Below are 22,430 nucleotides of genomic sequence, written 5' to 3' on the forward strand. Positions count from 1 at the left end.
TACAATGGTTAAAAAAAAAAAATGGTGATTCTAAAATAAAATCAGAGGTATTTCTGTGTAATTGAATTGACAGGTGAGGAGCTACAAGTAAGGAAGGCAGTCGTTTTAAAGTACTTGGTCTCATATCGTTAAGACTCCCAAGGGCGTTTATGTAGAGTCAGTGTGGGTGGGGACTGTGTCACTACTCAGTTTTCTAGTTTCAGTTCAGTGTGGATGTCTCGCGTGTTGACATTGGTCTAACTGCAACAACTGTAGTGTGAAACGTATGAATGAAAGTCACATGAAATGAAAGAACCTGCCTCCGGTACCTTTGCAGTATGAGAATGGTTACATGGTTTGCAAATTTTAGAGGTTAATTCGATAGGGAATGACTGGAGGAAATCTTTACCTGAAAAGTGAAAACTAATGTGGTCGTTCTTATATAAAGTCTGTTAATTTAATCCCTTTTTTATTATCTCAAAAAAAAAAAAAAAATTCTAAATCGGTCCATTCAGTAAAAGACAAAAATAACCCTATTCAAACCAAAATATCTCTAAAGTAAAAGATCCATTTTGAATGGCCCCACTTGAGAAATAAATGCCTTCAGCAAAAATCGGTTTAACCCAATGTCACATTAGGCATACAACAAAATTACAATCACAGAGAGAGGGGTCTGTTGTGCACGCGATAGCAAAACAATAAGACTCATGAAGGAACATTCCGTTTCGGATAATGATATAAGTAAAACCAGTCAGATTGACCAGAAATCAAATACTAACATCCTATTGAGAAAGTCCCAGCATTTCTCAGCTTATTTCAGTTCCAAATGATCGCTATATCCACTATAGTGGCAGCATTCAGGCTTTAAGGGATGCTCCCAATTGGACAAGGTCCTGCAGGGCCTTGTTAATCTGTGCCTCAGTTAAGCCTTCCAAAGGAATTCCTCTTTCGACGCCCATATCTGTCACAAAAATTCAAAGAGTACAATTCATATAGGACATCACTGAGATGTGAAGTTAATGATAAAAAAGAACAAATCAATACTTGTAAAATTCTTCATCTTTTCCACAATAGACACACACAAAGAAAAAGAATATGGTATGTTAATCTGTTTTCTATTCGTTTTATTACGCCCACTGGTCACCACAATCATTTGAGTACCAATATTAACATTAGCAACCATAATATCTGGTTATAAATGCAAGGAAGTCAAATCAAGCATCAAGTTATTGACCCTACTTAATGGCTGCCTGCAGTTGGCCTTGCTTCATCAATTTGGTGAGCTAAATTGACGAGCAAAGGAACAATTTGATTTTTCTGTTTCTTTGTTCCCTTGGTTTTTTACAAGAATCATTGGAGTCAATAACTCAGAACAATGACTAGTGTCCAATCAATCATCTTACCAAGAACCTCCGTAGCTAGGATAGACCCAGAAGGAGACAATGAGTCTCCCTAAACCCTTTAAATTCCCAACATTACCAGAACAAAGTCCGCCTGAGAAAATAAAACAACTGGCTGATGAGTAGCAGACTCTGTCTATTTCCACCATCCTGAATCTCATCCATTTCAACCTGTTTCTTGCGACTCCAATTAATATTGGTCATAGTCCTTTTCCATGTCTAGTTTACAAATTAGACTAGGAATTCCTCTCCTCCACCTTGTGTAATATACAATAATAACTAGGCATCAACTATCTGCCTTCCCCTTGAAAAAACATATCAATTCTCTACATGAAAAGGTCCTAAAATCTCTCCAATGTGTAAATAGACCTCTGACATAATCTTGTACAAGCTATACATGAAGACAATATGTTGATGATCTCCTATCTTCACTTCCTCTTCCTTCTAATGGAATATATAATTGCATTGCTGCCTCATTCAAGATAGGTTCCCAAAGACAAGACTGAAGCGGGTCTGATGCAGATCAGCATCAAGTGATGCAGTATCTAAGCACCAATAGTAATGCCAGGAGAAGAAGAATAGCCTGCAGTTTTCAGGAATTTCAGAACTCCTAGTTTCTCTAGGAATCCTAGTCTCACTGGGAATCCTATCACTACTTTACTATGGAGTTCTATTTAAACAGCTTCTGTGAGATGCGGTAGCAACCTTGGTGAGATGCTAAGGTTGGCTGATGGGATGTCAGCTTAGTTCCAGGTGAAATGCTGATGTAGATCAAAGGAAGTGTAAGACAAGAGAGGTCCAGCCAGCCCCATGGAGTTCATCCCAATCAACCAGCCATTCAGCCCATCAAGTCTAGCTTTAGGTCCACTATCATGGGCCAGATTTAGGAGTTCCCATTATGCAGGGTATTAGTTACTACACCTTTGTATTGTTACTATTTTTAGTTGTATTGAGAAGAAAAATCTTATATTGGGATTAGTTTCTATTTTGTAGGAGTTTTCTTCTCCACACAAGGAGGGACTAAGATCATACACCACACGATTTTTAAAGTTGAATTTTTTTTTTTTTTTGCTTGAGCCTTTGTTTGCTGTGAGAGACAGTGATGGGGGGAAAGAGGTACTAATGGTTGGTGAGAGACTGACCAAGGCCAGAGGTGAGATGCCTTAGTCATATCCCTTCTTGTTCCCTATTTTTAGTCATATCCCTTCTTGTTCCCTAGTTCTTTCTCCCCCTCCCCACTCTTGGGCCCCCGTTCTCTGGTTTGAAAGTTTGTCCTACGCATAGCATTGCCTGAGGAGATGTTTTGCTTCGATTTATCACTGTTTGAGGATTGCTGAGATGACCTGTAACTGTGGCAGATGTTCCTCTTATATCTGAGCTTGGTTTCAAAGGAGGCGGCCTGTGGTTGCTATTTCCTGCTCTTATTGGCCAGCATCAATGAGGTACTATTAATGATTCAACCAGACAGTGGATCGTGGCGAGTTTTTGAAGTGTTGTTCCACTAAAAATAGCCTTCTTCCCACCGTAACATGGGACTGATCTGACCCGCGGATGGCTTGTTTTTTATAGTTACTATTCCTGTTGTTAAGTTGCTATTTCAAAGTATCTGTTCCGGAAAATTTTGCCATTGGAATGGATTGGTCTTCAAGTACGTTCCATCTGTTGGGTGATGAATATGGCTATGTTGAATGCTGTTCTGCCTCTGAGATTTGAAGTTATATTGCTGTTTCTATTTCTGAGTGTAGTTTCTATTTTCATTCTTTTTCTAACAACTTGGAATCCAACTGTTGGATCTTCATCTTATTCAGAGGGATTAATGTACTACTAGTTACCTACATGTGACCTAAGTATGGGGTTAATCTAAACCCTATATTGGGAACTATCTGTGTGTTTAACCTGCTGGTTGTGACCCCTATGATCTGTTGTTGGTGGGATTCTGAATTCTATGATGATGATAGATTGAATCTGTCAGATGCTTGGTTCATATCCATCTTTCTTTCTTCCATTCTTCTGCATATTATCCACCAACAAATCAAGTCAGTATTTTCTGGTTTCTATTATCGTACATACCCTACTTGCTGGAATTTCAATTTCTTCATGGTTTACTTTTGAGATTTTACTTCAAACTTCAGATTTGACGATCATAATAGTATTCCAGACATACCCACGGTTTCAACTTTTCATTTTAGTGTTGATTTTTTGGGGTCCTACTTCAAGTGGGATTCTTCATTCTACTTGTTTCGACTTTTGAAGATCAAATTCTATTTGCTATTTCGAATATACAGTCGCTAATTAAATCTAATAGCTGATCATTCTTCTGCTCTTTTTTTGACAATCAAATTGGAGCTTTAAATTTCTGGTTTCACTGTTGTGCTGAAACCAAACTCGAGTCCTATTGCCAACATGATTAATCCATAACTCCAGATCTGACAGTCTGATTTCACTGTTGTGCTTTAAATTCTGATTTCGCTAATTTTTGATGAGTTATTCTTGGCCATACTTTTGATCTTGGATTCATAGTTGTAACGGCGCCAAGGCGAACTAAGGCGGTGGAGGGTTGTCTAAGCGCTTAGGCGAGAAGGCGCCCGCCTTTAAGGCGAACAAGGCAACCAAGTGTTATTTTTTATTTTCCCTATTTTCTAACACTATTTAGTAAGCTATATATACCTTATATCATAAAAAATCAAGATTAAGTAACATCAAGTCATTAAAAATCAATATTTAGCACTATTAAATCATAATAAATTAACATTAAGGCATATTAAGTTATAAAAAAATCAACATTTAGAGACACTCTTGTTCTATAATAAGTTTGACTGGTCAAATGATTTAATTTTTACATGAGACTTTTTGTATTAGTTAAAACATAAAACCAGCTTTCCAACAAGTCTAAGATTACTTAAATCTGAGTTATAATGACAAAGTTATGCTCCGGTCAAACTTAATTTTAAGTGCGTGAATGCTGTTAAAATCGCCTGAATGAAAATAATTTTATGGATATCAAAACAAAAGATTATTTTACTGGACTTTTGGTTTATAGCAATGTTTTAACATGATAGAATTTATAAAATTTTCATAATTGAGAAAAACCCCAGCATTTAAAAGTTGAAAATCACCCATATGACCAAAATCCAGTTTTTGTTCTTGGACCGGGGGGTTGACTTTTTATCCTTTTGGAATTTGATTTTTAAACTATTTTTATTGGATTCAAATAGGGGGTATTTGCTTATTTATGAATAATATCTTAAGTAAATGAAATAAATTAAATGATATTTGGCATAAATAACTGTCAAAACACAAGGCGACTGTCGCCTAGGCCCCAGGCAAACCGCCTAGATGCCTAGTCATCGCCTAGGCGACGCCTTGACAACTATGCTTGGATTAGAATTTTAAACCCATCTGATTTTCTAATTCTTAGTTATAGAAATTATCTTGATATCTTAAAATCTTCTGGTTTCTAAACCTGCCACTGTGATTCTGGTTTCATAGGATTTCTGAACCTAGCAACGTTAGGCATCTAGAAACCCATCATCAAGCTAGGTACTCATTGAAGTACCAACACAAGGAGAAGCAACCCAGACCAGAACCAGAATGTGCATCTCTGATTCTATCATGTAGCTCAAACTGCCAGGAGCAAACAATCAATCACTTCAATAGAAGGTATCCCTTGAAGATTGGACCACATATAAGTTGCCCCATTCCTTGTCATATTGAGCAAGTTTTTGCATGTTAATTAAGTCTGGAAGTTCGGCCATCAAATTCATTCTTTTCCTATGACTTCATTCCACAAATCAAGGGCTTTCTCCAGAAACTGAAAGTACGGGTCACATTGACTAGCATTTTTGATTGAGATAATCTATTCTTTTAGCTCATCATCATTTGTAGAGTTTCATTTCTAGCTTTATTAAAATTTCACAAAGCTCCATGCAAAAATCAACTCCTCCTGCGAACTCTGCCTCAACTTTGGGAAAGGAAGGTCATTCTCTGGTTTACTCATTCAAGATGTTGTGTTATTATCTTTATAAGCAACAAAATGTCATTGATGAACAAGAAGAATCCAGGAAGTACAACAACCACCCCATGAAGAAGAGGTCTGCAGCCTGAAAAGAACTGTAGTGCGAATCGAAAAAAAGGTGGAGCTCCAATAGAACACTTGTAATCTACCAGCCCCTTGCTTGGCCTAATCACCCACAAAAAATCATTAGCATACTGACACTTCATTGCAATAAGAAGTTTCATAGTAGAGCGAATGAGTGATATGTCTGACTACGTGCATGAACCAACACTGACAGATCCCTTCTACAAACCCAACTAAGGATACTAGCTGAATCTTCCTCTAACGACAGTAGCTGTCATCTTTCCATTCCCCACCAGGATTGATGTAGATCCACATTATGGGAGAAAATATGAGAGGAAGAAGGGTCCAGCCTTAGTCCACCTGAGTGGCTAGGGCCCAGCCAAGAAGCCAACCGAACCCCTACTTGGTCCACCTGAGTGGCTAAGTACAAATAAGGGCCAATTGGGCCCATCGGCTAGGGGAATAATCAGTAGTTGTTTTTAATTAATTAGGGGTCATTGGGCCCATCGAGTTGAGTAAGTGGTATGTCAAGTCCAAATTGTCTTAGGACTCTATTTGTTTTCCACATAGGTTTATTATTCCTAATCCAATTTTGAATTTCTAGTTGTAGTAGGAGTGTCTAGTCCTATTGGGAAACTAGCTCCTAGTTGAAGTAGGAGTGTCTAGTCCTATTGGGAAACTAGCTCCTAGTAGTAGTTTGATTGCTATTCTACCCTCTATAAATAGAGGAGCCTATGTACTCATAATTTCATATTTGAATAAAGAAGAATTGCAGTCAATTGCTTAGAACAGCCGGGATAGCTGTGGGTGAGAAGCTCAGGCCGAGATAGCCGCTCCTCCCCCACTTTTCCCTTTGTTTCTTCTTGTCGTAAGCTTTCTATTTTATCCTAAAGTTACTGCTGTTGAAGTATACGACTGTTGTGAGTATTCAGAAGTTCAGATTTGTCCAAGTTACAAACCAGATTTGATTCTCTCTCCTGAAGCCTGCGATTATTTCTCCTATGTCAGAAAATCAAGAAAGCTTGTAACTTCACAACCAGCCGTCAAAATCCTCTCAACTTTGGGGGTTTTTGTACCCTCCCTAGGGACTATCTGCGCAAAAGAATGCAACTCAATTGGACTCCTACAGACCTGGCCGCACCTCTCTCTCTCTACAGCTCTATAGCAGGTCTTTCTCTCTCCATTGGGGTTGTGTTTTGGGCTAATTTTGCTCCTATATGGGTATTGTATCCTTGGGGGTTTATTTGATGGTCTTATTTCTTTGTTTCCTGGTCTTATTTGTATTGTTTGGGGTTATAAATTGCTAGGGCAGTTTCTTGTAATCTACTCCTGCATTAAGTGGTATCAAAGCTATGGCTCAGGCAGAAGAACCCCAACCCACCCTTCAAGATGTGATGAAAGCAATCCAAGCCTTGTCTACGAGGTTGGATGGACATGACCAACAATTGGCTGACCTAAAAGAGAGTACTGCTGCCCACTCTAACACCCAACCAACTGTTGCCCAAACCAATGTTCAACCTACTATTAATTGCATTGGTAATGTTCCCAGAAGAGTCACTATGCAACCTAGAAGGAATGTCACAGCTCAGAATGACGAGTATGGCAATCAGATTTATCATCCTGACGATACGTACAAGGTCAAGTTAGAATTAAAAGAGTACAATGGGAGGCACGATCCCCTCTACTACCAGGACTAGGTAACTTCCTTTGATGACTACTTCCGGTGGCACCGTATGCCTCAAGAAAGGAAAGTTCAATTAGTTGTCACTAAGTTAACTGGTGGAGCTAAGGACTGTTGGAGGAATGAAGAGAATAGGCTGATCCGCAGTCGTCAGATGCCTCACAATTGGGAAGACTTGAAATTTATCCTTAACGATAGATTCTTACCACCCACCTACCGACGTCGACTCTACGACATGCTGAATGCTCTCGGGCAAGGTACTACGACTGTAGAAGATTATATTGATCGTTTTAATGAACTGCTTGCACGAACAGGCACCCATAAAGAAGATGAAAAACTGCTCATATCCCGTTTCAAACTGGGGTTAAGGTATGATATTCGTGAGAAGCTTGGTGTGATCGAGATACCCTCCTTAAGCACTTGTTTTGACAAATCACTAGAAGCAGAGGATCTGATCAAAACAACCTCCAGAAGGTGCATCCAGCCAACTGACAACAAAAAGCCTTATGTACCAACCAAACCCATTGGATTTCCTACCCGAGCTCCACAAGATAAGGGGAACGCTCCAATGGGAAGGGAGAGTGGATATGTGACATGCTACAATTGTGGAAAGACTGGACACACGGCAAAATTCTGCCCTAAGCGGGGACGATCCAACTCTGTCATCAGTGCCATCGAATCCAATCCGGATTTACAAATCCACGAACCTCAGGATGACGATTGGACTGTTAATGTTGCAGTTAAAGGAGAGGAGGATGAACGGGAAGATGAGCTTACACCAGAGAATGATGATCCTCATGCTTAGGTCAATGTGGTTGCAAGAATCCTAGTGTCTAAAACTAAGGGTGAAGACTGGAGGAGGCACAATATCTTCTACACCTTAATGTCTAGTGGACCTCACGAAGCTCAAGTGATTGTGGACAATGGAAGTTGTGTGAATGTGGTATCTCAAGCCTTTGTCATTGACGGAAAGCTTAAGACTGAATCCCATCCACAGCAACACCATGGTTGTAACTCAATGGTGTTCAATCCCATTGAAGGTCTCAGATTATGAAGAAAGTGTATGGTGTGATGTCATCCCCATGGTCCTCATTGATGTACTACTTGGAAGGCCTTGGTTATATGACAATAATGAGCTAGAGGTACTAAGAACCAATGCATCTTCGATCACAAAGGCAAACCATTCATTCTAAACCCACTCAACATACCTCAGGTAAAAGACAAGTTAAGGGCTGCCCAACTAAGGAGACAACATGTCTTAAAGAATGTTGCTAAGACCTCTTCCAAAACAACCACTGAGCAAAAGAAGCAACCATGCAAAGAAAATTTCAGCAAGAACACTGTGGACAACAAGCTATGCGTGCTGCCCCATAGAGAATTCTTGAACCTTGGTGAAGAAACCGGCCTAATCATAGCTCTTGTTATCAAGGCTGCTGAACCAGTGATAGTGGTCAAACATCCCCCACAAATCAAACAATTACTTGTTGATTTTTCAGATTTGGTGCCAGAGGAATTGCCTGATAAACTACCACCGATGAGGGATATTCATCATGCCATTGACCTTGTGCCTGGGTCAATACTCCCTAATCTGCCCACTTACCGTCTCAGTCCTACAGAGCATGTTGAGCTCAAGAGACAAGTGGATGATTTATTAAAGAAAGGGTTCTTGGTTGAGAGCATGAGTCCATGTGCAGTACCAGCCCTATTGACACCAAAGAAAGACGGATCATGGCGTATGTGCATTGACAACCGGGCCATTAAAAAAATCACGGTAAAGTACAGATTTCCTATTCCTCGTTTGGATGATATGCTTGACATGTTGACAGGAGCATCCATCTTTTCAAAGATTGATCTCGGAGTGGCTACCATCAAATTTGAATCCGTCCAGGGGATGAATGGAAAACAGCCTTCAAAACAAAAGAAGGCATGTATGAGTGGAAGGTTATGCCTTTTGGCCTCACCAATGCACCTAGCACTTTCATGAGGGTGATGACACATGTACTACGACCCTTCATCGGTAAATTTCTCGTAGTGTACTTTGATGACATACTAATATACAACAAAGCACAAAATGAACACTTGGAGCATCTGAGACGTGTCATGAGAGTACTACGGGCAGAGAAGTTATACATCTACTTAAAGAAATGTTCCTTTATGCTGCCCAAGGTCATCTTCCTTGGTTTTATTGTGTCTTCACAACGCATAGAAGCTGATCCAGAGAAGGTAAAAAGTGTCGTTGATTGGCCTATTCCAAAGACCTAAACTGAGGTTCATAGCTTTCACGGTCTTGCTTCATTTTACCGACGATTCATCTGGAATTTCAGCGCCGTTGTAGCCCCAATTACAGAATGCACAAAAGGGGGAAAAATCCCATTTCAGTGGACTCCGGCAGCCACTAAAGCTTTCAACTTGATCAAACAAAAGATGACAGAAGCACCAGTGTTTAGACTACCCAATTTTGATCTTATGTTTGAAGCGGCTACTGATGCATCCCATGTTAGGATAGGAGAAGTGCTTATGCAAGAGGGCCATCCGATTGCCTTCTACAGTGAAAAGTTGAATGATGCAAAAAGAAGGTATTCTACCTATGATTTATAACTCTATGCCATTGTTCAAATCCTCAAGCATTGGAGGCATTACTTAATTGGCAAAGAGTTTGTGCTCTATTCGGATCATGAAGCACTCAAATACTTGCACTCACAAAAGACCATTAGTGATCGGCACGCTAATTGGATCTCATACTTGCAAGGATACGTATTTGCTCTCAAGTACAAAGTTGGGAAGGAGAATCAAGTGGTTGATGCACTTAGTCGAAAGGTGATGATGATGAACACCTTCACAGTACAAAGTGCAGGAGTGGAACACATCAAAGAGGAGTACATTAGTGATGCTGATTTTTCAAAAGTATTCAACCTACAAGGAGGAGGACGGGATGACAAATTTGCTATACATGATGGGTATCTTTTCAAAGGCGCTCGCCTCTGCATCCCAAACACCTCTTGGAGACATCACTTGATTTGAGAGCTACATGGAGGAGGAATGGGTGGATACTTTGGCAAGGACAAAACATACTCTATGATGAAAGACTTATACTTTTGGCCTCAATTTTAAAGGATGTGCAACATGTGATACAAAGATGCCGCACTTGTCAGCTTGCCAAAGGAGAAAAGAAGAATACAGGATTATACACACCGCTGCCCGTTCCACATGCACCTTGGCAAGACATAAGCATGGACTTTGTCCTAGGCTTACCACCTACAAGGGAAAGGTATGATTTTATATTTGTGGTAGTAGATCGTTTTTCCAAGATGGCACACTTTATCCCGTGCAAGAAGACTCTTGATGCAATTCACTTTGCCAAACTCTTTTTCAAAGAGATAGTGCGCATACATGGTCTACCACAGACAATTGTTTCAGATAGGGATGTCAAGTTCATGAGCTACTTCTGGAAGACTCTATGGCTGAAAACAAATACTAAACTCAAGTTCTCCACTGCATTCCATCTTGATGCAGATTAATTACCAAAATAGGCTTATTTTATTAGAATAAGCTTTGGGTTGGGTTCCATGCATGTTGGGCCTTTGATTCCATGTGTTTTGAGTGTAATAGACCACTTTTATGGGTCTAAAAGGGGGGGTCTAAGATTGAATATGGGATTACTAGTTAGTTTCCATTTTCATTAGTTTCCTTTTTAGTTGGGCTTGATTTGAGTTATATTTATTTCTTTAGGAGTCAAGTTATTAATTGAGTCAAGTCATTAGTAGTTAGTTTCCTTTTTCAACTAGTTTCTAATTTCAGTTAGTTTCTAATTTCAGTTTTTAGTAACTATTGTATTAGGAGAATATTTGGTTTCCTTTTTGATGAACCTTCTATTTTGTAATTCTCTCCCCCATTAACATTATAAATAAAGAAGAGGAGGCTCCTAAAAGCCTAGATGATTTTGACAATTAAAAAAAAGAAAAGCTTCATGCTGCTGCCGCTGGGTTTTCTCCATGGCTAAACCTTTCTGTTTGATCAAGGGTTAGGGATTGGTGTGTGATCCGATCGACACTCTGCGGCGAGAAGTCCGGGTGGGTCTTTTCTTTTCTGGTTCTCTTATTGGATTCTCTTCTCCAGCAATACAGACAAGTAATCTGAATTTTTCTGCAGAAATTTCTGGGTTAAGCTCTCTGTTTCCTATTCTGTCGACCTAGTCTATTTGGAGTTCTGGCCACCCGATGGCTTTGAGTTTCTGGTCGAGTGTTCCCCTTGTTGTATGGAAGACTCGATCCAATTTTTAGAGTAATTTGACCAGGGGATTGTCTGATATATTAAATCTTTCAAATCTGGTCGATCTCTGTTCTAACTCACTTCTGTCTAGAATTCTGGTTCGATTGTTCCAGCTGTTGATGTATTAAAATTGGTAGCTGTTGTTCATGGTTCAGCCTCTATTATTGGACTACTAAGCCTCTGTTTTTCCTGGTCTCTATTCTGCTACAGAAATTCTGAAACACTGAGATCGATGGACTGCTGATTTATTATTGCTTTTTTGCTGATTTATTATTGCTGGTATATTGGGTTCTTGGTTGTTCTTTGGTTTACAAGATCCTGTTGTTTGGGTCTAGTTTGGCTTGTCAAACCTATCCCTACATCACATCTTCAGACAGACGGACAGACCGAAGTGGTGAACAGAAGTCTTGGCAACTTACTCCGATGTCTAGTCCGAGACTAAGAAAAGACTTGGCCATCTATACTGGATATTGCTGAATTCGCCTATAATAGTTCCGTCAACCGCACCACAGGTCATACACCATTTGAGATTGTCCTTGGACTGCAACCTCAGCGACCGATTGACTTGGTACCTTTGCCACCTCAGGCACGTATTAGTGTGGAAGCCGATGAGTTCCTTAGACACATCATGGAGGTACATGCTGATGTTCGTCGTCGCATCACTGTTAGCAATGACGGATACCAAGCAACTGCCAATCGACATCGTCGCTACGTGGAATTTCAGCCTAATGATTTGGTAATGGTTCGAATTCCACCTGAGAGGTTTCCTCCTGGTACAGTGCACAAGCTCCATCCTCGGAACATGGGTCCCTACAATGTCTTGAAGCGCATTGGCACTAATGCTTACATGCTAGAGCTACCTCCTACTCTGAAGATCAACAATGTCTTCAATGTAGCTGATCTGACGATATATTTGGGACACCATTCTGATGACAGTGACACTGAACACACCCTTAAACTTCCTCAATTTGCAAACCCTAAAGATGATATCATCAAAAATGTTCTCGACAACAAGTTCACCACAGTTCGTGGGGGCAAAGGGTACTACTCCTTCCTTATCAAATGGAAAGGTCGACCACGAGAGGATTGTACTTGGATCCATGCCGATGACTTTCAACGCCTTGACACGGACCTCTAAGCAATACATGTCCCTTACCCATTCATCGGAGTTGAATGATTCTAAGAAAGGGGGAGCTGATGTAGATCCATATTATGGGAGGAAATATGAGAGGAAGAAGGGTCCAGCCTTAGTCCACCTGAGTGGCTAGGGTCCAGCCAAGAAGCCAACCAAACTCCTACTTGGTCCACCTAAGCGGCTAAGTACAAATAAGGGCCAATTGGGCCCATCGGCTAGGGGAATAATTAGTAGTTGTTTTTAATTAATTAGGGGCCATTGGGCCCATCGAGTTGAGTAAGTGGTATGTCGAGTCCAAATTGTCTTAGGACTCTATTTGTTTTCCACATAGGTTTATTATTCCTAGTCCAATTTTGAATTCCTAGTTGTAGTAGAAGTGTCTAGTCCTATTGGGAACCTAGCTCCTAGTAGTAGTTTGATTGCTATTCTACCCTCTATAAATAAAGGAGCCTATGAACTCATAATTTCATATTTGAATAAAGAATAATTGCAGTCAATTGCTTAGAACAGCCGGGATAGCTGTGGGTGAGAAGCCCAGGCTGAGATAGCCGCTTCTCCCCCACTTTTCCCTTTGTTTCTTCTTGTTTAAAGCTTTCTATTTTATCCTAAAGTTATTTCTGTTGAAGTATACGACTGTTGTGAGTATTCAGAAGTTCAAATATGTCCAAGTTACAAACCAGATTTGATTCTCTCTCCTGAAGCCTGCGATTATTTCTCCTATGTCAGAAAATCAAGAAAGCTTATAACTTCACAACCAGCCGTCAGAATCCTCTCAACTTTGGGGGTTTTTGTACCCTCCCTAGGGACTATCTATGCCCAAGAGTGCAACTCAATCGGACTCCTACAGACCTGGCCGCAACTCTCTCTCTCCAGCTCTATAGCAGGTCTTTCTCTCTCCTATCGGGTTGTGTTTTGGGCTGGTTTTGCTCCTATATGGGTATTGTATCCTTGGGGGTTTATTTGATGGTCTTATTTCTTTGTTTCCTGGTCCTATTTGTATTGTTTGAGGTTATAAATTGCTGGGGTAGTTTCTTGTAATCTACTCCTGCATTAAGGATTAGTGTTTTATTGCCCTAGTTTCCATGTCATTTCATCTCAAGCACAATGTATGTTCACCATATTGATTGGGATTATATCTGTGCAAGATGCTCTACATCATGACATCGAGTTTATTGATCAAAGCCTTGGTGCTAACTTTTTCCAACAGAATGATAAGAAAGTAATATTTTAGGCAGAAAGTCAAAAGGCACCAGTGGGGTATTCTAATCACCTAAAGATTAGGGTAAGAAAAACTAATGTAAATCCAGAATCATAGGAAGTACGAACCAAACCAGTAACTGAGATTGAATTAACCAGAGAAAAGACAAGTCTGATGTGGACAGAATTCTAGTAGAATAACAGTATGGAGGTGGGCATTCAATTCTCAAAAACTAACCTTAATTCTACAATCAGATCTGAAGATACTAGACTGCCAAAAGAAAAGAAAGTGTTCAATATAGAATTAGAAACTGATAGATATTAGTAACTAACCCTAGAATTTAAAAGGTTAGACAATGTGGTAACAATCAGGATTAGAAATTGAGATTAGCAACCTGCAGAAACAGAGACAAGAAATTAGAAATACTGCTGAAACAAGAATGGAAACTCATTCGTCTAGAAGCTGCAACTCAATCCTGTTTATCAACTGCAATAGTAAGACTTCTGCTCAACAAAACTTAAAACAACATGAGCAGGCCTAACTAGAACCAGAGATTGAAGCAAATAAAAGATCTCAGAACCTGTGAAGGATCAGAATCAACAGAGAAATCTGAAACTAGATACGAAATCAGCTCTGAAAAAGAGATGTTGGTGAAGGATTACTCAACAGACTTTAATAAACAAACTGAAGGTCTAATGGTTGATCTTACTAGCAGAATGATATAGAGTTTGGAAACAACCTTGATAAATAATAACTGGACAAGAAAAGGTAGAAGATATATTAGGTTTCACACCCAACTGTGGAGAAGAAATCCCACCAACTCCAGAACGGTCACCTGCCTCATAGTTGTCAAGGTGTTGCTTATGCATCTGGGCAGGTTTCCAAGGGCTGAGCGGTCACCGGCCTTATTTTAACTTAACAAGGCGGGCACCTAGGCGTCGTTTCTGTTGTAATAATGGGTTTTAGGGAAAGTATCAGATTCCAAACGGGTCCTTAGGTCCATAAGGGTTTTAATGGTCCTTGTAATCTTCCAGATATTTCTCTCCGTTATTATGAATAAAGACGGCTGGTGTCATATTATCAGAGCCTTTGGATCCAAAACCTTAGGTTTTTCTCCCATCTCTTTCTCTTTCTCGATTTTTCTCTCCCAGTGCCTCCCTCCACCTCTCTTCTTCTGCTTCTCTCTCTCGGTGGTAGTTCCTTAAACCACCATAGCCTCCATCTTCTTCTTCCTTAGGCTCTCAGAATTTCTTCCACAATGATCTGAGGGACCCAACTCCCATCCCATCGATTTTTTCAGGGTTTTTCTCCTTGAAATCCTTTTTTTTTTTTTTTTAATGCTAGGGTGCTTTTTTCCTACTTGAAGCTCCAAGCATCTTGATGTGGGTTGCGATTGGTGCTTTTTATCCTTGTAATGGTATGCTCTAGCCACTTTACCATCTCAAGACTCTGTTCCAAAATCTCCCCAAGATCAATTTGTCAGGGCTTCACCCTTTATCCATTTTTTTGGTTTTCAAGTCTTTTTCCTAGTTTTTGGTGCTTCTTCTACCACCGACCGGTGCCTTTTCCATTAGCTCGAACCTATTGAGTTGCTACCACGTCTACCAGCTCTTCTGCATCCACTGGCAAAGACACCTCAGCTCTTCCCACCTTTCCTCCTTATGCTATCAAGATTGATGGTACAAACTATCTTATGTGGTCACACTCGATCCTCATCTCCATCAAGTCCCATGGCTATTATGGGTATCTCACTAGAACCTCAAACCATTTGACCATATACCCTAAGACTAACAATTGAAAGTGCGTCAACTCTCTGGATATGGCCTTTCTTGTCAATTCCATGCAGCCACAGCTCTCACGTGGCTATCTCCTTCTTAACACTGCTGCGAAGATCTGGAAGATTGTATAGGAGATTTACTCCAAGGTGGGGAATGATGCTCAGGTCTTCAAACTGTGCCAAAAGGTTCCGAATCTGAGGCAAAGAGGGCTCACACTGTCAGAATACTACTATGAGCTACACACACTGTGGAATGAGCTGGACTTCTATGAAGAGTATGTTCCTTCCACCCCTACTGATGTCATCAGATTTCAGAAACAAGAAGTCAAGATCCGAGTCTATAACTTCCTAGAAGGACTGAATGTGGAGTTTGATCAGCCGCAGTCTCAGGTTTTGAGTCGTAGTCCTTTTCCTACCTTGGATCAGGCTTGTGATGTGATCCAACTCGAGAACAGTTGTCGTACTATTATGCTCTCACAACCTTCTGCCACTCCCACAGAGAGATCTACACTAGCTTTTGGCACTTAGTCCCTCAGCGTAGACTCATAGTCTGGTGGCACATTTAGTTCCAGTGAAGTGTGATTACTATGGCAAGAAAAGTCACGCCAAGGAGCACCACTGGAAGATTCATAGCCGTCCTACTGATACATCAAGCAAAGGGCGAGGGAAGGGTCATTCCGGTACTCCTGGTCAGGCCAACTATATTGAGGCCCCAAACTGACTTTGTCCCGAGCTTCCCAGCTGCCTCACTATCATCTGATGAGCTTACTGCCCTCCGACGCCTTCTGACACGTCCGGACTCCCTGCATTAGCCACTGTAAGCTCTACTCATTCCACCCCTTCTAAGTCAGGAATCTCTTTTTGTGGCCACACTATGCATGTCCTTCTACCCCTTGGATTATAGACTCCGGGGCTTTCGATCATACGATAGGTTGATTGCCTCTTTTCTCACAGTATACTAGCTGTCCTAGTAATGATAAGGTCAAGTTGGCTAACATGACTTCTTCCACTATTTTGGGAAAGAGTGTCATTAGTTGCACTCCTCTATCCCATTCTACTGTATTGCATATTCCCTCTTTTCCTACAAACCTTTTGTCCATTAGTAGTCTTACTTCCAGTCTTAATTGCAAAGTCACATTTTTCCCGTCTGATTGTGCTTTTCAGGATATGGTGATAGGGGCAAGGATTGGCTCTCTAGGGCGTGTGGTGGTACGTATCTACTTGATGATGACTCAATGTTGATCTCTGGTCAGGCTCTTCAGACATCCTTTACGTCACCTCCCTATCTGAGTTACTACAGTGGCATCGTCGATTGTGACATCCTCCTTTGGAAACTTTAGCCAGGCTTTTTCCGTCTTTTAAGCATTGTACTTCGAGTCAATTTTTTGTAAGGCATGCGTATTGGCCAAACAAACTCGAACCACATATTTTGTTTTTGAAAATAAACGTGTCACTCATTTTTCATTGATAAATTCTGATATTTGGGGTCCATCCCATTATTTGTCTGTCGATGGTTATCGGTGGTTTGTCTCTTTTATTGACTATCATTCTAATACCACTTGGGTTTATATAATGTGAACCAAGGGCAAGACCTTCCATTGTTTTCAACAGTTTCATCGGATGGTTCAGACTCAGTTCGGGGTTCACTTGCTCCAAAACCCAAGGGAAGGTATACAAGATGAAGCGTGCATTGTACGGGCTGAAGCAATCCCCTCATGCTTGGTTCAAGTATTTCCATAAGGCTATGATTGCTACAGGCTACTTTTAAAGCAATGCAGACCACACTCGGTTCATCAAGAGATCTGGCGGGAAGATTGCTATCCTGATAGTTTATGTAAATGATATTGTTGGCATTGGTGATGATCTGACAGAGATCTCTCCCCTCAAGAGATACTTCTATCTTTCCCATACAAACCCTAACATAGCATATGTCGTCATCTTGGTTAGTCAGTACATGCATGACCCCTACTCGATTCATATGGGAGTTGTGCTACGTATTCTCCGTTACTTAAAATCTGCCCTAGGACGTGGCATCATTTTTTCTGATCACCTTAGGGTGGAGGCCTTCATGGATGCTGATTGGGTAGGTTCCCCTAATGACCGCAAAGCTACTAATGGTTATTACACCTTTGTTGTTAGTAAACTTGTTACATGGCGAAGCATTAAACAAGCCGTGGTGATTTGTGAGCTCCAATGACTTCATGGTCTTCTCACAAATTTGTCTGTCCCTGCTACCTTTCCTATGAAGCTCTTTTGTGATAGCAAATCTGCCATTAACATTATTCAGAGCCATGTCCAACATGATCGAACCAAATATGTGGAGATCGATCGACACTACATCAAAGAGAAGCAGGATATGGGTCTTTTCATTATGCTTTTTGTTCCTAGTAGTGAACAACTGGCTGATGTTGATGCAGATTAATTACCAAAATAGGCTTGTTTTATTAGAAATAAGGTTAGGGTTGGGTTCCATACATGTTGGGCCTTTGATCCCATGTGTTTTGAGTGTAATAGACCACTTTTATGGGTCTAAAAGGGGGGGTCTAAGATTGAATACGGGATTACTAGTTAGTTTCCATTTTCATTAGTTTCCTTTTTAGTTGGGCTTGATTTGAGTTATATTTGTTTCTTTAAGAGTCAAGTTATTAATTGAGTCAAGTCATTAGTAGTTAGTTTCCTTTTTCATCTAATTTCTAATTTCAGTTTTTAGTAACTATTGTATTAGGAGAATATTTGGTTTCCTTTTTTAGGAACCTTCTATTTTGTAATTCCCTCCCCCATTAACATTATAAATAAAGAAGAGGAGGCTCCTAAAAGCCTAGAATGATTTTGATAAAAAATTAATGATTGTTGTTATTGTCTTCTTAATGAAGAGTTGTCTTGTGTTTGATCAAAGCTGAAAGAATTGGTGTTTGATCCAATTGACTCCTTGCAGCGTGAAGTCCAGGAGGTCTACTTCAAGTATTATTCTCTTAAGTTTTTATATCTCTTTCAAGACTTATTAGGGTTGCAAGACCAGGTATGTAATCTATCACTCTGCTGCCCAGAAAATTCTGCAAAACAGAGCATCTACCCCTGTTGGAATGACCAGATCTGAGTATCCGATTAGTCCAATTTTTTTATCGAAGGTTCCTCCCCATACCAGTGAGGATCGACCCAAATATTGGCTAATTCTGCTCAGCCATTGATGAGAAATTAGAAATCTCCAGATTTTTGTCTTTTAGTGAACTGAAGTTTCTATTTTCTGCATTCTGGTTCTGCTGGTTTGAATAGTGTTTTCTGGACTGCTATTCTTAATATTCTGTTAACTTAAATCTTAACGGACTTCCATCTGTTCCTGGTTTAGTCCTAAGAATCATTGTTGGAATGGACTCTCTTGTTATTCTCTTGAGATCGATAACCTACTATACTGCTGAATATCTGTTCTGATTTCTGAAGACTATTGGCACTTTAATAGTCTTTGGATTAGTTCTAAACTGCTACTGGTTTGTTTAATCCCTGTGTTGTTGTTCTGTGGGTTCGGTACTGTTTCTGGGTTGTCGCTGAAGTTAATTTCTGATACCTGGTTGGGGTTGGTTTTGGTTGTTCTTTGTTTTAAAAGTTCCTGCAGTTTTGGGTCTAATTGGGTGTCCAATTTAGTCCTACATTAGATGTATTTCTAAAGGTCTTCGTAGTAAGATGTTTATCATATTATTAGCAAGTTGGGCATATATGATATCTATACACCAACTTGAGGGGGAATGTTGTAATAATGGGTTTTAGGCTGTGTTTGGTAGCCAAGAGAAGAAAAGAAAAGAAAAGAAAAGAAATGAAATGGTGAGAAAATAAAAGGGAAATGTTTGTTTGGTTACCAACAGAAGAAAAGAAAAGAAAAGAAAAAAATTCAAAAAATTTTGAATTTTAAGAGAGAGATAGACACATAGGAAATCATTGTGTAATCATTCATTTTTTGTCTTATTATGTTCTCAAATTTTCTTATGTTTTCTTGTGTTTTTTGCAAGATTTTTTTTGGGAGAAGAAAAGAAAACTTCACAATTCCCAAGAATTATGAATTTAAAAAGTGTAATCTTCTCTTGGGTGAAGACATATCAAGTGCAAAGAAAAATTCTTCACCCAAGAAAAAAGTACAAAAAAGTGTACTTTTTTCTTTTCTTTTCTTTTCTTCTCTTGGCTACCAAACACAGCCTTAGTGAAAATGTCAAATTCCAAACGGGTCCTTAGGTCCTTAAAGGATTTAATGGTCCTTGTCAAATTCTAGAACTTTCTCTCTGTTATTATAAGTAAAGAGGGTTGGTGTCATATTTGACACAAGTCAATATACCATCCAAGTGGCCGCCTTGAAGAATCGAACCTTGGCATTGCAATGGCAGCCAGAAATTTTTACTATTGCTTTAAGCGATGACCCCTTGATAGAAAATCCATTAATGAACAAGTGATCCCAAGAATGAAAGAAAAAAAAAAACAAAAAAACTAAAAAAAGGAACCACCCACATAGTGCTGGAAACTTTCCAAATGAGTAGTAGATATCACCTCAAGAAGGAATTGAGGTTTTTCCCTTTTTCTTCATGGTTCAAGTTGGAACGCACCTGATTAGTGAAATGTACTCGACAAAAAGCATACGCAAATCAATGAGGCTAAAAAATGGCATTTCCCTCATGTAAAAGATATCATTCTCAAACCAAGTAAAAATCTAGTTGGAAATTTGAAAACCAAAGCCACTCATACTCAACCTGAATAACTGCTACTACAACATTCAACCTGCATTATGTCACAAAATTCCCATCTAAAATGTTTACTTGTTAACCAGGTTCACCATAATATTTAAGGTAAGAGCTTTTAGTTGACTAATACACTTTTACTTCACCTATGAACTACAAAACCCCCAAATGATCAATCGATTCTGTGAGAGTGTTCATGCAAAACAACTGTCACCTGACCTTGATCATTTGTGAATAAATAATTAACAACCAAGTATCATCATGTTGTTGTTGTTGTTGTTGTTGTTGTTGTTGAAGAAGTCAATTAAAGTGGACAACAATAAAATCTAACCTAAGTTGAAGCTGTGAAAATAATGATTAAAATTAAGAATAAAATATACCATATCTGGCCCATAGCTGAGGTTGAACTCCACTGCATTCACGGATCAAGATTGGGAACTTGGGGTTCAGGGTCTTCAAATCTTTGTAATTCCTTTGAACAAATTCTCTATATACGAACGAGAAAAAAAATGGATTATTCAAACAGGAAGAATTGGATAATAACATAATCACCGGCGAGATCCAAGAATGAAAACCTTGTTTGAGAACTTGCTGGGGAAGTTTGGCAAAACAGGAAACGAAGCTCCTTCAAATTCCGAGATAGGTGTCCCCTCCAAGCCATCTCTATGTCAGTAAGGGTTTGTCACTGTTTGTAAACACAAGGCACCATGATTAAAGATACAAATAATAGTACACCATACGCCTCACAATCAAATGGAAACAAATTTCCTCCTTTAATGTGCTTAAAGATGCACTTCAACATTGATAAATAACCTGAACCAAAAAGCAGGTCGGAACAACATTGGATCATAGTAGTAATAGTGTGGCTTATCAATCAAATACAAGCGATGATAATGCAAAAATATTGGGAGGCTAAATCGGATGAAATTATCTCCGGCAAGAACGAATCGGAAAACCAGAGTCTCTAATCTCATCTCTGTCCAATTACAAACACAAACTCAGCTAGTAGAGAATCTTAATTCTCAGATCAATTAATAGTTAAAAAAAGAAATAATTTATCAATCGATTAATAAAAGTGAGAAAGAAAGATAGAACTCACCGTGTTGTGTCGTTGGAGTGGAGCGGAGGCCGATCTTGCTGGTTGCTGTAGAGGCTTAGGTTTCAGTATAGAACGTCGGGGAAACGGGAAGAGATAGAATGGCCGTTGGTTCGCTACTTCGCTGACTTTTTTTAATTTTTATTTTAATTTTTATTTTTGGTAAAATCGACTTCGCACTTCGCAGGGAAAAATGAAGAGTGCGTGGCGTCTGCGCCAGACACGTGAGGGTGAAATGACCGCCACCACCATGAAATGCAATCCATTTTAACCTTGGGTTCAACAAATAAGCAGAATCTGCGATTGGATCAGTCTTGGTTGATTCCGATCAGCTGGAATTGGCTTTATCCTTAGAAATTCAATATGAATCGGATGGTTCAAATTGATTGGAATCGGAATCAGAATTAGAATCAGGTTCAGCCAATTTTTCGCGGTTTCCAATCTACTTCCCAAAACCATGTTATTAATGTAAGTGACAACAACTAATTCCTAGAGGTAATCAGCCAGATCCCCATATCACCCTTAACCAAGATACCATCACACAACAACTTTTGGCTCATCTGCTTAAAAGACCAGACAGATCATCTTCCGTCCTATCTCTCCTTCCCATTCTATCTGGAGTCCGAATATCCCAACAAAGCCCACATCCGAGCCCACCTTTGACCCAAGTCATCCAACTTTCTCAAGATGGAGGCCAGCCCAGCCCAGCCCAGCCCAGCCCACAACCCTTACCTTTTCTAGCCCCAATGGACCATTCCTCTAACCCATCAATACACAAATGGTGTACTCCCTCCCCCGACCTCAACAAGACTTTAATTTGCCTGATTCCAAAGTTCCAGGTCCACAAACTATTGATCAATATAGGCCAATCAGTCTCTGTTGTGTTGTGACGAAGGTGATTACCAAGATTTTGGCTACTCGTCTTCAACCAATTTTAGATCAGATTATATCCCCATCACAGTCTGCGTTCGTGCCAAATAGAGTTTTATCAGATAATATCTATACTGCTCATGAAGTGTACACCTACATTCGGCATCGAAAGAAAGGGAAATCCAAATATTTAGCTTTGAAGCTGGACATTAGAAAGGCCTATGACAGA

The 22,430-nt window shown here is 39.8% G+C and overlaps 1 protein-coding gene across 1 annotated transcript; it reads right to left on the reverse strand.

Annotated features, from left to right (window-relative positions):
- Positions 1 to 565: 565 nt before the first annotated feature.
- LOC122069437 (NADH dehydrogenase [ubiquinone] 1 alpha subcomplex subunit 2) lies at positions 566 to 21,492 on the reverse strand. Its single transcript, XM_042633450.1, has 4 exons — positions 21,335 to 21,492; positions 20,811 to 20,920; positions 20,616 to 20,722; positions 566 to 940 (listed from the first exon to the last, which is right to left on the reverse strand). Exons 2-4 carry the CDS (start codon positions 20,894 to 20,896, stop codon positions 837 to 839), a joined length of 297 nt encoding a protein of 98 aa, XP_042489384.1. The 5' UTR covers positions 20,897 to 20,920; positions 21,335 to 21,492; the 3' UTR covers positions 566 to 836.
- Positions 21,493 to 22,430: the final 938 nt, after the last annotated feature.

This window comes from Macadamia integrifolia, unplaced genomic scaffold, assembly GCF_013358625.1.
Source record: "Macadamia integrifolia cultivar HAES 741 unplaced genomic scaffold, SCU_Mint_v3 scaffold621, whole genome shotgun sequence".
Taxonomy (NCBI): domain Eukaryota; kingdom Viridiplantae; phylum Streptophyta; class Magnoliopsida; order Proteales; family Proteaceae; genus Macadamia; species Macadamia integrifolia.

Excerpts from the sequence above, each read along its gene's own strand:
- LOC122069437 (XM_042633450.1), bottom strand. The coding sequence starts at position 20,896 with ATGGCTTGGAGGGGACACCTATCTCGGAATTTGAAGGAGCTTCGTTTC. Across the intron at positions 20,723-20,810 it reads CCAGCAAGTTCTCAAACAAG|AGAATTTGTTCAAAGGAATT; the intron begins GTTTTCATTCTT and ends GTTCGTATATAG. Across the intron at positions 941-20,615 it reads TCAGCTATGGGCCAGATATG|ATATGGGCGTCGAAAGAGGA; the intron begins GTATATTTTATT and ends TTTTTGTGACAG.